The following is a 15,251-nucleotide window of genomic DNA, read 5'->3' as shown; positions in this document are numbered from 1 at the left end:
GTTATCATCCGAGGAAACACCTACACTGAATCCTCTACCTGAAGTCCCCCTAGCTGAAACAAAAAATGCCCCTTGAACCGGTGTGAAAGGAATGCATGTCCCCTCCGGACCTCCGTTCCTGGGAAAACATTTCCTATGGACGTGCGTTCCCTAGGATGTACATGTACTGTCCTACCCGGACCTAGATTCCCAGCTTTATTTATACGCAGGTAGGACATGTATTCCTGTCGGACATAGTTTCCTTTCACATATACACAGAAACGCATGTCCTACATAATTAATGTCCGCACAATAATTATAAACACAGGGCCATAAGTATCGGTAATTTTCGGTCGGCTGGCAGCAGCTTCCACACAGGCTCATCAGTAAGACGGCTGGATGAATTACCAACAGCGTAGAGAAACGTAAGTGAGTTCGAATCCTAAGCAGCGATGTTATTCTATATGCAAATGTTATCCTAATTTACTCTCCATTTCAACGAAATAAACGCACTACATGTTGTTATACTATTTGGATTTTTTTATGAGACGAGATTTTTAACTGTTTGATATAAATATCATCATTTTTAATTTTTAACGTTGTGCTATTTTAGAATTCCTTTAGTAACTCGAGGGTGATTATACGAGGCCGTGGGTGAATTTTATTGGATAATTGTACGCAAAAGAGCATATACTTTCTAATTTCACCAAAAAACACAAAGAATTAAAATGGGAAGTTCGGGATCCATATGCAAGGAAAAATTGCGCTCAAAAGAATTTTAATACTAATAGTAAAAATGCACGTATAAACAATAACAGACACATTCAATTTATTTATCATACACTTATACACGTTTCATTTACAGTCTCAAACTGCATATCATGTCTCTCTAACTACAAATATTCCCAATGAAAATCAAGGCACTAAGTATAAAATAATTAACTTTCACCCGAACGATATGTATATCAGTACCTGAACAGCTCGAACGTCATTGAGAAGTGTTCAACACGCACTTGTGAGTATATCACGAGAGGGTGGCTGTGTATTATTTCACACACTCGTATTTTACCTAAAAACACCCCGTAAAACGTAAAATGTAATGTGATGCGTCTAAGGACAAACACATATTAGTTAGAAATGGGCACGAGCCAAAATCCAAAGCTGTGTTCCCCAGACATACAGTTGTATTTTATCATATTAATCGGAAATAATATATATATATATATATATATATATATATATATATATATATATATATATATATATATGTATATCAATTTGAAGTCATTTTTTTCGTTTACGTAAAATATCTTATGTTAGCCGAATAAAGTATGTATAGAGGTACATGTATACAAATAATTCTAATAAGCGTAATAACATTCTTAAACATCGCGTTTAAAACTTCTAAAATTAACACATCATTCATATGAAAATGTCGGAAGACATCTATTACTAGTCTAGCTGGGAAAATACGTCCGACTAGGACATCGATACCTGTCTGCAGGACTTAGAATACTAAGTAATGGATGTCCACTGGACGTTAAATCCCAGGAAATTATGTCCTAGGACATGCGTTCCTAGGAATGGAAGAGCCAGGACATGCATTCCCAGGACTTAGTGTCCGCAGGACATTAATGCCTAGGAATACATGTCCCACGGACATGCATTACGGCGGACATCCATTCCCTTCACACCGGCCCATTTTTAAAGCGTCGAAGCATTTTTGATATCATTGAGCGTCTTTAAACGAAAGCTTTTAAGTGACAAAAACAGAACCGTGTGGTGATTATTTATTAAAGCGTAGGTTTATTCATCATGATCTATTTTGTAAACAATACTTGCATAGATTTTACTTGGATTGATCATCGTCACTGTTTGGCTACTCGCCCATAATGCGTGCTGAACGACAGACAACTTATAAATATTATCTGTGTTACTGTGTATATGACCACGTTTAGTTAAAATAGAACGGTGTCGGTGATTTAATCCATCCAACATATTTATATTTCTTCTTTTAAAACCAGTGTTAAGTTAACATCAAGACAAAGCATTGATTTTGTTTAAATTTTCGAAAATTAAGTAAAGCTAAGTAAAGCCTGTTTCTAGTTCATCCACGCTATAAAAATGCATGAAGGATAACAAGTCTCTGTAGCCAATTAACTTTCACAATGCCCTGTGCTTTAGAGTCTCATGTAATAAAATGAGTATGGCCTGAGAGAAATATAAATATGAGGTCGTGTATGAAGATGTTTCAAATAATAAAAATCAAGAATTTAAACAAGTTCGGTACATGCATGCACATCACTTAATAAGTCATTTCACAAAAATGGCATATAATTTTTCAGATAAACCTCCACTTTTATCGATCTCAACGCCTTGTCTGATGTTTACATGTAGGCGGTATACTCCAATATTAATTGCGAACAATATCAACAGCGACTCGAGATCGTTGCCTGTCTTTCACACTTTTACACAAACTCATGAAGGGTTAATAAATAAAAAGGATTCGCGTTGCGACATCTATCTCTTTCTTTCGGACAAGCAAATTAATGGCTGACCTGAAGTAAGCTTTCATAACTAATTTCTCTTTGACTGTACAGGGGTATATTGTAATTACTCCACTTGGTCGCCTCCATTGTCTTGTAACAGTGACAAAGAATGTGTTTTCACACGCTAGTTTACATAACTTCTTTGCCTTGTGTCTTTATCAAGGTTATAATCAGTTTGAATAGGTTGTCTTGCCTCACTTAAAAAGGGAGTTGTTCTTCACACTGGTTGTTGCCTAACTTATGCTAACCTACTTTGTACAAATATGGTTTTAATAAATCGCCAAAATAATGACACTAGTGAACATTGTGTATCATACGTTTTGATACGATTAAATAAATGTGCAGGAAGGATTACGGAATGAGTTACTATTTACCTCCCCCCCACGCGCCCCCCAAAAATGCTCTTTTTATTTCGAAATGAATTTGTTTTTAACGCAAAGAAGTCCAATACCCCTTTCACGACTCAGTCATTGTACAGCATGTTGTAATCGATATTTAAAAAAGTTAATTTTTGTACCCCGCCTTTCAGTGTTTATTGTGGTGCTTGCTTTCATCGGGGACACTGCCTGTTGAGGTTACAATTACGTCGCTAGCCTATCTCCATAGGTTACTGGAATATATCTAAGTACACGTAAAGCTTTGTAAAGTCTCTTTTGTCACACATCATAGTTATTGAATTTTGTCTTGAATGAAAAAATACCCTCAAATTATCGTTTTGTGCTTAAACATTTCATAACTTGGACCGAAGTTTGATATACAGTGTACTGTAGCTACAATGGCATTCCTCAAGCTGGGTCTGCTGGGGGAGGGGGGCATTTAAATGATAAACGAAGAAGTCCACCTGTAAACAGCAGCGGTTTAAATGATCGCTATCTCGGTTCCTTTTTCTTTGACAGCATCATAGAAAATGTTAAGGGAGAAAGTCACACATACCCACGACGTTGTTTTGTCTTCAGCATTTCCTCCTTCTTGCTTACTGCAATTATTATCGTCAATTAATGAAACCGAGAAAGCAATTAAATGATGGCACATTGAATGTAATTACTAGGTGCATTTCGCTGAGTGTTAACAAGATCTAGCGAAACATTTCATTTCAAAATAAATTTATATGTGATTTTACCTCGTTTGTGTTATTTCAAACAAAACGATTTCCTGAAAGACCAACTTTAAAATGTATGTCTATTCAGCAAAATAATGTAATTTAATACAACTATGAGTAATGTATTTAATCTACGGCCGTATATGCGATGGCCATGTGGGATTATAATTGCATACCTTGATGCAAAACAGTCTATCGTTTCTTCCACCGCGAGTCCCTTTAATTAATGTATTATATTACTCTTTACCCTTTTTATTTGACACTGTTTCTCTCCCCTTTTCCTTTCTCTTGTAAGAAGGAGGGCAAATAATTAAGCATTCAAAATATGCATCACCAATCTTCAGAAAAGAATGAATGAATGAACCATTGGGCTGGCCCACAACGTCCGACACAGCAGAATAAATTAAATAACAGCTTTCACAGATTTTACTGCATTTAGCTGTATAGCGTCACTATATACATAATCCGCTGCACGCGCAAAGCTGTTGAACAAAAGGATAGTTCTCTATGGAAGACATTTTGTTTACATAAGTACTCTAAGGGGGCGTGCCTAACCAGGCGACAACAGGATTAGGCTAGTCACTATATTCCGTCAAATTCGTTTAGCGACCCTATCATTATCACACTCGCTCTATTGTATTTTCTGACGTTATAATTGTATCTGATCTTCTTACGTTAGATGGAATAAATGCACACATACATAATCTTATGACTGTATCATAGGAACTAGAGCTTATACAACAAACAAAAAATAATCTGAAAAAGTATTTACTTTTTAAAAGAAAATATTCGTTCTAAATCACCTAGATAAATTTATAATTACATTGCAGCTTTCCATGTGCCTTGTAATTTTATTATTAAACAAAAAGCTTTTGTTGTATAGCTACCAAAATGTCGTAAAAAGCATATGTTGCAAGTCAATCTTAAACGTATAGGTTAAACTCAGACAATTCATTTGATGCCTTTTATGCTCAAGGGGCGGTATTATTATATATAAATATATTAAGTGCATGTACCTGTTGCTCCTGTGCAAAACACCTCTTTGCTTGTAGAGTAACCAACTTCATTTTTCCATCCAGTTACTTGAAGGGAAAATTCATACTCTCTGCCGGGAACTAATCCAATGATTTGCACCTTTTGAGCTGAAACCGCATGATCATTTTGGTATCTGTCAAAAGATCCAAAACGACGATGTTTTACCACATATGACCAAGAACCGGCAGCAATAGACGGCGGTGCATCCCACTGTAATTCAATTGAGCGTGTGGTTGGCTCGCTTTCGACCGTTTTGAAATTTTCGGGACACGGTAAATCTGTAATGGGAATAAACACTTTATACCTTTTGCTTATGATCTAATAGTGTTTTATATAAGAAGCAACAGCTTAGAGAATCGAATGCCTATATGATGAATCGTTTTAAGTATTAATTTTCAGATAAGCATCGTCAATTCTTCGTGGCATAATGTAAATATCATATATTATTATAGTTCTATCCCCAAATGCATGCAATAAATCATGGTTATTTTTGTAAAATAACCACCACCATTTTCCATGTGGTTTTTGAAGTGATTACTTTATTTTTACCTGTGGCTGCGATAAACCAAGAAGGGTCGCCTCTCTCCCCGTTACTTATAGCGTACACTTTATAGCTATAAGGTACACCAGGCGATATATCATCGATGACACAATTTGGAGCACTTGAACTCAGTGTTTGTCTAGTGGTTCTGTCTTCTCTTCCGTATTCTATTTCATATCCAGTGACATTGCCTTCACTCACACCCCAGGACAATGATATTGATTCCGCAGAGAGCGTCTCATCTTTGGTAACTTCCCCAGGTTTTCCTGGCTCTGGAATGAAAATATGTGTGTAAATTGCACATACTGTCTTGCTTACAGTGAATGTTCTACAATATCTCGGTATGAATACACACACACACACACACACACACACACATACACACATATATATATATATGCACAATTATACCTGCATGATAACATACAGCAACATGGATATGCTTTGATATTTCTAACATGCTTGTAACGATAACACTTGATTGAAATATTGAAACTACATGTAATATATAACATTAAACATATATACACTCATGCGAAAAATTTGGAGTTTAGAGATATTATCATTATTTCAAATTGTGCTGTATTCATATTATTGCCACATACCTTTTGATATATAGTTCAGCTCAGAAATAGTGAGACGTTACCAAAGGTAATATGGAGCAAATAAAATAACTGTGCCCCCATATTTAAGATTAGTAGAATGTCAGACTACTTGCACATGTTCAGTCACAAGCAAGTCAATTTCAGTCATGTTCATTTTAGTTATATTCAACAAAGTCTCATAGTGGTGATTTCACGACCAAACATTTTAGAAACGTCCACATTTAAATCAAATTAAATCAACATTTGGTAAACATTGTTCAGATGTCTCTGTTATAATGATATTACATAAATATGTTAATTTTATTTTATTAATTGGAAAGAACTGTAATCATGTTTTAAAAAATATGTTTTCAGTTTTTAAAGGATTGAATAACTTCTTTTTTGGTTTCATATCCCAGGTAAAGTTTAATTCAGTCTCAGTTTAATTATGTTACATGTCTCTAGTAACATGTCTTTATTCTATTAATTGGCTTCAATATTTCTGACTTGTTTGAGGATTCACTGTAATGTATTTTGTGTCTATTAGTATATACAAGGTAAGGAGAAGAACTTTGTGTATAGATCAGAAATTGGAGATCAGAGCTCAGAGTAAGTCTGATCAGTCGCACTGATAGCTGGATTGTCCGTGCTCTCCCAGGACACTCTAGATCTCTCAGCCAGAGAAATAAACGTAGAGTCAGTTAAAACGTGCCACCTGCTGGAGAAGTAACTCAGACTAACTACCCCCTGTGATAACAGTACATGTACGGCGATAATGTCTCATCTGAAAGTCCGATAGAACGTCTCGGTGAATTTGTACGGATGTCCTGTTTTGGAGAACAAAGGCCACTACTTAGGGTCACCCAAGGAACTGTCTGTAAGTTCATCCAGTAACAGCATACAAAACAGCATACGTAACTAGGCATCAGCACTCGTCGTCCCGGTAGAAATTCAGTCTGGGTCGTTCGCATATTGAGTCGTAAAGATAACACATTGTCTTGTCTAAGAACAGTGACAAAAAAGTAAAGAGTCTTGAGTTTCTAGATGATAAGTCAACAAGTTTTCTGCTTTGCGGCTTGGACCAAGAACTAATACTATGAACATATAATGAACTTACAGAAGTCTCGATGTTTCATTTCAAGTTAGGGGAGGCTTGCTGAAGACAACGAGGCGGGAATTGTTGCCCAAGAATGCCGTCGGAAAGACAGTTCTTTGTGCGTTCCTGGATATTCGAAGAGCATTCCAATTCCGAGTGCATTCCAAATATTTTTACCCATTCTTGTGGCCGGCCCGAATGTTTTGCCTATGTTAAAAACTTTCGAAGTGCATTCCAAGTGGAAAATTATCGAATGGCATTTGAATAGTATTCTAACTGCACTATGACTGCATTCTAAATATTCTCACGGTATTCCGACAGCATTCGAAACATTCTGATCACGTTCGAGGGAGAACCAAAATGGCAAGACACTTCAAATCCTGCTAGAGAGAACCAGACTGCAACTCGCATGCATCTCGATCCTATTGCAGCCAGCAATCGAACTACACTCGTACGGCATACGAAGTGTATTCTAAATACTCTGACTGCATTCTGACAGCATTATTGATATTCCTAGTTTCCCAACTACATTTGAGCTGCATTTGAGAGCTAATACACCCCAAATACACCCCAAATTCTAGGAGGGTTCAAGCGCATTCTGAGTATTCCAACGGCATTCTTACAAGAATTTAGGTCAATTTGAAATTTCTTCGCGAATGTAGTACGGATTTTTAAATTTAGTCATTCCGGCTGGTTCTCCTTGATTCCTGCTGATTCTAAAAAAATGTGACGGGGGCTTCAGGGAAAATGGGTTTGGAAAATGGGTTTGGAAAATAGTTTGGTATTAACATTATCTTCCAATTTCACAATGTCTCAACTCATCGTGGACTTTATAAGGTAGACGGGACTGATTTTCATATAAGCAAGGTGCGTATCCGGTACAAAGTTACAAAAAAAAAAAAAAAAAAAAAAAAAAAAAAAATCGTAAATTAATTTTCTTATCATGTTTCCTAAGTGCTTATTATCAATGGAAATTTCACTTTTGCTTGTGTAATACGGGTATATATCGACCTAAAAAGAACCATACCCCATAAGGGTGAAGGAAGGGAACCAAGTCCAGTGATACTAAAGGCGGGGAGCTACATCCAATAAGGTTTAGAACGAGAATCAATTCAGTGAGAATATTTATAATGCAGTCATAGTGCAGTTAGAATACTCTTCAAATGCCATTCGATAATTTTCCACTTGGAATGGACTTCGAAAGCTTTTACCACGAGAAAAACATTCGGGTCGGCCACAAGAATGGGAAAAATATTTGGAATGCACTCGGAATTTTTAAAATGCTCTTCGGATATCCAGGAACGCACAAATAATTATCTTTCCGACGGCATTCTTGCTCATTCCGCCTCTAGTTTGACGGGGGTATGAATGTTTGCTCATGTTCAAAACTTTCGAAGTGCATTCCAAGTGATGAAATATCGAATGGTATTCTAAGTGTATTCTAAGTGCACTGTGTGTGCATTTTAATATTCTTAGGGCATTCAAAGAGCATTCGAAACCTGATCGCTTTCGAGGGAGAACCGAAATGGCATCCTGCTGGAATGTTATGCATGTGCCTCAAATGGACCGGAATGCAACTCAGTCATTCTTTGCTAGTGGTGCACTGCAGGGGGGCCATAACAAGAATGTTATTTAAATTTAGATAGCCTCCCAAATTCTCATGACATCGTTGTGTATGTTTCAATAACAAATCAAAGAAGCTGCATGAGCAAGGAGGATGCTGTTATAAAAGCAAAATAAGAGAAAAAGCAGAAAATATATCGAAATTACCCTCAAAATGGCGTCCTTTTTTGTGGAATTTCGACCCTACCTCTATTTAGGAACAGTTTGTTTAGGGTTTGAATGAATTATTGAAGCAGGGAATACACCTACTACAAGAAGATATAATAAACAGAATGTGCAAATGGTTATTTAAATAAAAATTTATTTGAAGTCACTGAAAAATGATCACAAAATTAGCTTAACTTACGATACATGCGGTGTCCCACCCCGATGAAAATTTCATCTAATCCTATCTTTCCGTATTAAAACTGTTCAATCGTCCAAAGTAGTATTTCGGTTAGTTTGTGTCACGAAATCCATGATAATATCAGTTTTCTTAAGAATTTCACATTTATTGCTCAGCAAGGTCGATATTTCTTCACCGCGTCCCAATATTACGTTCGCAACGCTGAAACTTCAGAGATCGATTCTTATCAGACGACTTTAAAATGCCGCGTGAAAATTATACATCGATAGCGATCTTCTTCCATACTCACTAACTGATGACGTCTACACACGAATGGCTTCTTTTACACACTAAAAAAACCAGCTCAAACTGGCGGGTGGCCCATTCTGATAACATGTTACGCAATGACGCTGACGAGATAGGATGCAGGGCACAGGTGTAATTCCCTCGATTTAACCGTCACAGGATTGTTTATTGGGATCTTCTTTGTATGAAGGTGAGAAATAATGAGTTTCGTTTCATTTTTCTTCAATTGTTTCAACATATTTGTGTACCGATTGATTTTTACCATTCTATAAGTAGGGTGACTTCGTCTGAACTTTCGTTTTGCGTCTGTGTCACATGGGGGACTAAAGGTCGGGGTCCACCATATAGATAAACGTCCCAATAAAATATTCGCCCCGATAGATACGTCTCTATACATACACGTCTCAATAGATTTACGTCTCGTTAAATTTACGTTCCGATAGATCCACCAACAGATTCCTATAAACCCACGTATCTTTAGATCCAGGTACCGCTAGATCCATCTATCTGACATCGTAATCGGCTAAAAGGCCCATATCAACTTGCGTTGTGAACTTTAGAACACATTTTTATGTTCTTTTTTGTTTTGTTTTGTTTAGAACACATTTACATGTAAATTCAGAACACTTTTTACGTGTTCGAATGTTGCATTTTGAGAACGCTTTAAACAGTGTTCTGACGCTAGAACAGTAATTAAGCGTTGTGAAATATAGAACACACTTTTGTTCTTTTTATGTTCTTTCACTGAGTATTGTGTGAAAACGATCTAGTAGAATAATATATTGCTGACTGCGTACTGCGGTTTTAAAGAAGTGCATTTTATGTACTGAGTAGTATACCAACTATTTCGAGCAATAGTGTACCTGTAATGGATCTATCGGTATTTGGATCTAAAAATACGTGGATCTATAGGTATGCGGATTTAAAGGACGTGGGTTTATGAGGACGTCATATCTATAGGAACGCAAATATATAGGACAGCAGAAAAAAATCGGATCTATCTGTATTTAAATCTAAAAAGACGTTTTTTCCGTTTTTCCTTTATGTATCTATCGGTAACGGGAGTATAGGGACGTGTAATATTTTGGGACTAAATTTTATCCGTACGTACCCTAAAGGTCATATTGAACATGGTGACGCGGTGATACCGTATTCATGTTCTCTTGTTCTCGAAAACTAAATCATCGAAATTGAATTACTTTTTTTTAGTTTTGTCTTAAATTAAGCTGCTACACTGTATTCCGTGCGTTTAAATTTTAACCGTCTGTAAAAACAGCAATAATGGATTACTAGCAACACTTACGTTACGCAATGAAGCACCGAAAATGGGTGAAGAAAATGTGTCTCAGTAATGCGTGTTTGCCACTCATAATGCACTGTACTTTCTTTGAATAAGCAATAAACTATTTGTGTTCTTAGGTTATCCATTGTTCGTTATCACAGTTAACAGATTCTTTGTGTGACTTTTTTTTTCAGAATCCCAAGAGTGGATGCCTTAGCGAGCACAGAACAGATATCACCATTGGTCCACATATGTCAGGAAGAATGTTATAATTATGAACTTTGTGTTACACTGAACTTCATTTTGTTAAATTTTGTATTTAACTGAACTTTATTGGGTTAAAATAATAATAAAAAAATAATAATTCAGATAAAAAACTACAATCTGGAACTTTCTTTAGATCAACTTTGTTCAGTGTGTGTCCCATGTGACAGAGTTACAGTAAATAAAATATGTGCATTATCCCTCTGTGTTTGTCAATTCCATTTTAAAAGCATGTGAAAGTGGTGTGCCCCTCATGATTGAAGTGTGTATGGATAATAGCAAAAATATTGTTATTATTTACATGATTATAAAAAGTTTTTGTACCCGCGTCAATAACGTTACCGTGACCCACATATTCACCATTTTTATTAATTATGAAATGTGGATTAAAGTCATAATAACTCTTCATTTTGGCCAAAAATTGGATTTTCCTGGAGTAAACGGCAATTTTCCCGTACTTACCAATGGTCAGCGACCCCATTCCTGCATTCAAAGTTAATCCAGGGTTTTTTTCCTAAACGTACGGTTTTTTGTTAAAATCTCTTAAGAGATTTTAACTGACGGAGCTCTCTCTGACATCGCATAGTCACTGTTGACCTACTTAAAACCGCGGGAAAAGCAGACAACAACAACACTATATAAGATTCATGAGATATATTCGTCTTTTTGTTAAAAATACATTAATATCCACAATGTGTGCCATTCTGGGCTTTTCGTTATCCGACGCACTGTACAAAAACTCGCAACTTACGTCTGCGTCCGCATTAATGCGTTTGGCGCCATATGTTATTTTGGTCTCGAATGAACGCGAGAATCCGCGTGACACCATTACGTCATTAGCAACGAATGCCTTGATGAAAGCATCGAAAGCCCGATTGACAAGCACAGATTTTAGTTTTACTGCAATAACGGCCGTTTTAGTGGTAAAATACAATAGAATATATTTCCATGCGTTGTTTACAATGTATTTCATGCGGAATTTTGAATCTCAAAGGAAGAGTTATTATTGCTTTAAATTCTTCAAACCCAGTTTTGAAGCATTGAGACAACACCCCCTTATGATTTAAACTAAAACTGAAAACATTCCATTAGACTTTCATTAGTTTGTGCAAAATATATTACCCAGGGTAACGCGTCTAGGATTTGGTGGGTATAGCTGTTCAACTCTCCTGTGTGCCCTACAAAGGGCAGCTGCTGTTTCCCTTTTTATGAAATGATAAACTGTGATGGTGTAGCTATCACATCGCAAAATTACAGCTTCCCAGAGAAAGTTTGAAATTTTCGGTCAAATTCAACATTTTGTAACCACTAGCAAAGAATGACAGAACTCGAATGCATCTCAATGACTCCCGAAATCTGTTTTAGCCAGCAATCGAATACGCTTGAACGGTATTCTGACTGCATTCTGACAGCATTACCGGTATTGAGAGCTAAAACACTCGAAATATGTACGAATCATTCCAGGCGGATTCAAGCGCATTCTGAATCTGAGTATTCCAACGGTAGGCCTACTCTTACAAGAACTTAGGCCCATTTGAAATTTCTTCCCGAATGTGATGCGAATTTTGAAAATTCTTTATTCCGGCTCATTCTGCTTGATTACTGATAATTCCGAATACGAGTGACGAGGCCTTTAATGGGATATTACGATACTGCATAAACCATTGGATTACGAATTTATCATTTAGTGTGCAAATGGTATTGCATCCACATTATAATTTTCTGCGTTTTGCAGATGATACTGTGCTCCTGGTGAAGAAAAAAGAGAAGGTTGGTGAGCTTGTTGAAAAACTGGACACAGCTGGAAAGAAAAGGCAACTGAGCATGAATGCAAAGAAAACAAAAGTAGGCAACGAGGCAGAAATTAAGGTCGACACTGAGGAGGTTGAAGGGATAAAAATTTTAAGTACCGGTATTTGGGTTCGGTAAAAAAAACATCGATGGGACCTCAACAAAGGGTATAAAAATGTGAATCGGCATGGCGAAGGCAAAAAAAAAAAAAAAAAAAGAACTGGTTAATATCTGGAAGGACAGGAGTATCCCAACAGCGTTACAAGTGAAATAAGGGAAGACCTTGATATGGTCAGTGCACATGTACGGGTGGGAAGAATGGGTTTTCTTAAAAGAGGAGGAAAAACGAATAGATGCAGCTAAAATGTGGATTTATCGAAGAATGTTACGATGGGAAAAATCAGAGTTATTTACATTAACATTTCCAAGCGTCCTAGTAAAGAGAAAACGTGGCAGAAATGGACCAGAAAAAGTTTAACAGAGGTCACGAGAACAGTAGTCGATAGAAAAAAAAGTGATCCATAGAGTGTACCGACGGTATTCGATATGCGGGGGATGGGAACGATGATGATGATGTGCAAATGGTTGTTGGCTGAAGTTGACGTCTAGTGTGTATTTTTCAAGTTCGTCTTTTCTTAATTTTTTATGTTTATGTATTATAAATCCGTCATTGAACCTTGGTGTTTTGGACGGTGCCAAAACTTGCCTCTTGTTCCCATACACAAGGACTAAAAGTGTAAATTATAACATGAGGTTCTTAAGGAAATATACAATTTTTAGAAAGGTATGTGGGGAATATTAAAACATACTTGTCGCCTTTTCCTGCTGCTGTGGCAGACTAGGATAACCATGAGCCATCGCAAAAATTCGGATTTCATAATTAGTGCCGGGAACAAGGCTTTCTAAATTGCACTTGTTCTGCACAGTTGTGATCTTTTCATATCTTGAATCGCTTGCTTTGTCTTCAACAATATCAAGTAAATCTTGATTTTCTTCCCATGTTGGTTCATCTCTGTCACTACCCTGTGTAAGTTGTTTGGTTTGCGTTACAGCACTGTCACTGTCTTGATTGTCGGTAACTGTTTCTTGAATACTTCTGTACATAATAGCATAATTATGAACAGCTCCTGAACCTGGCATCCAATGCAAGTATAAACCCTTGGTATTTGCTTCCGTCTGTACAATGTTCCCTGGATTATCTGGGGCTATGAAGTAAACAAGTCATGTATCAATTACGTGGAAATGTATTCAGCCTTTATACATAGTGTCTTGTCAATCGCTTTATCTCAAAATGGTAAATGCTTAAGTGAATTAGCTGCTGTGTACATATGGAACACCGTTTGTACAAAAAAGATGAAAGTACCATTTTGACCAGAAGAATTTTTTTGCGAGGCGTTAACATCATTTTGAGATCGTCACTTTCATCATTTTGAGAGAAAAGTGTTTTCTACAAAGTCGTTTTATCATTTTGAATGTCGAGTTTATCGTTTTGAGATACCGACATGCTTTGCGCGATATGACGCAGTACCAGGCCCCCGTTTCACAAAGAATCTTAAATCCGTAGTCGACTAGCTCGAGCTGGGTGGCCTAGCTAGGTCGACTTAGCTGAAGTCGACTAGGAGTGTTTCACAAAGAATCTAACGTCTTAGCTTGGCGTGCTTACCGTAGTCGACGCGCACGAGAAACTCTTCAAGAAAAGGAGGTGTAAAATTGCAAAAGTTTTACAAGACATGACGTTTCATGGCCTCTTTCGGCCGAGAACGATCGTTTATCAACAATAAAAGTCAGCCAAATCACAAACAAAGTTTGTTTTTGAACTTTATTGATTAGTTTAACTTCAATACAACTTCAAAGTAACAGTTTTAACAGTTTTAATGTTTAAAAACATTAACTTGTCGTGGAACACTACTGAGGGACGTCTAGCGGTCAAAAACATAAACAAACACGCGATCGACTGGGTAAAGTGGAATTGTATTTTTTATTTTAATATTCCATAAATGTCAGTGCTATTCAAGGATATTATAACACTATATCTTGAAGGAGGTATGTTCTTTCCAAATTTTTGTTGTTTATGCTCTCATTTACCGAGTTTTAGTTGAGCTTGCCGACTTAAGTCTCCTCCCGAGGAGGCTTGACATCGTCGACTTACAGCTAAGAAAAAAACGACGTAAGCGACCTTTTAGATTCTTTGTGAAACGGGACTTAGTGACGTTACGACTTAATTACGTTGGTAACCAAGCCCTAAGTCAGGGAAACCGACTAAAGTTTTTTTGTGAAACGGGGGCCAGGGGTGGTCTCATAACGAACGGTGAGAAAAAGGAACTAACGCATCCAGGTCTGGGTCTCGGTTCACTGTCAACAAATTAAAGTTGTTAGTGCCTGGCCACAAGCCTTATAATTACCCCTTCGTCTCTGAATTTGGCCTTCAGGTGTCCCAAACCAGCTTCCTCCAGGATTTGATCCACATCTACCGCCTTGTGACCTGGCACTAACAACTTTTTGTTGATGGTGAACAGGGAACCAGTCCTGGAGGTCCGTGTATGGCGGGGCAAAGTGATTTCCATTTTGTTAGAAAATGAAAAAATAGCCTTCATTTTCATTTGATAAATGGTCAAAATGAAATGAAAAATCAACTTCGATTTTCGTTTTTCCTTTCAAAATGGAAAAAACGAGATTATTTTTCGTTTCTTCCACTTTTTTTACGACATAATAAAAACAAAAAACGACAGATTTCCAAACGTGATAGAAAATAGAAAATCCCACTAGACTACATCCAC

General features: G+C 36.9%; 1 protein-coding gene across 1 annotated transcript; it reads right to left on the bottom strand.

Annotated features, from left to right (window-relative positions):
* Window positions 1-4,629: 4,629 nt before the first annotated feature.
* Window positions 4,630-15,038, bottom strand: LOC147760927 (fibronectin-like). The gene is made up of 4 exons (XM_087018121.1): window positions 14,915-15,038; window positions 13,284-13,679; window positions 5,212-5,475; window positions 4,630-4,940 (listed from the first exon to the last, which is right to left on the bottom strand). Exons 1-4 carry the CDS (start codon window positions 15,036-15,038, stop codon window positions 4,630-4,632), a joined length of 1,095 nt encoding a protein of 364 aa, XP_086874247.1.
* Between the last annotated feature and the right edge of the window lie 213 nt (window positions 15,039-15,251).

This window comes from Lingula anatina, chromosome 7 (assembly GCF_051362555.1).
Source record: "Lingula anatina isolate TDL-2025a chromosome 7, LinAna3.0, whole genome shotgun sequence".
NCBI classification, from domain to species: Eukaryota; Metazoa; Brachiopoda; class Lingulata; order Lingulida; family Lingulidae; genus Lingula; species Lingula anatina.
Note: the sequence above shows the minus strand (reverse complement) of the source record. Positions and strands in the feature narration are given on the sequence as shown.

Bases quoted from the DNA above. Each gene is read 5' to 3' on its own strand.
- LOC147760927 (XM_087018121.1), bottom strand. From the start codon at position 15,038: ATGGAAATCACTTTGCCCCGCCATACACGGACCTCCAGGACTGGTTCC. The intron at 13,680-14,914 runs GTTTGGGACACC...TTTACTTCATAG, and splicing joins TCAAATCCTGGAGGAAGCTG to CCCCAGATAATCCAGGGAAC. The intron at 5,476-13,283 runs GTATGTTTTAAT...TTTTCATTCCAG, and splicing joins GCAGCAGGAAAAGGCGACAA to AGCCAGGAAAACCTGGGGAA.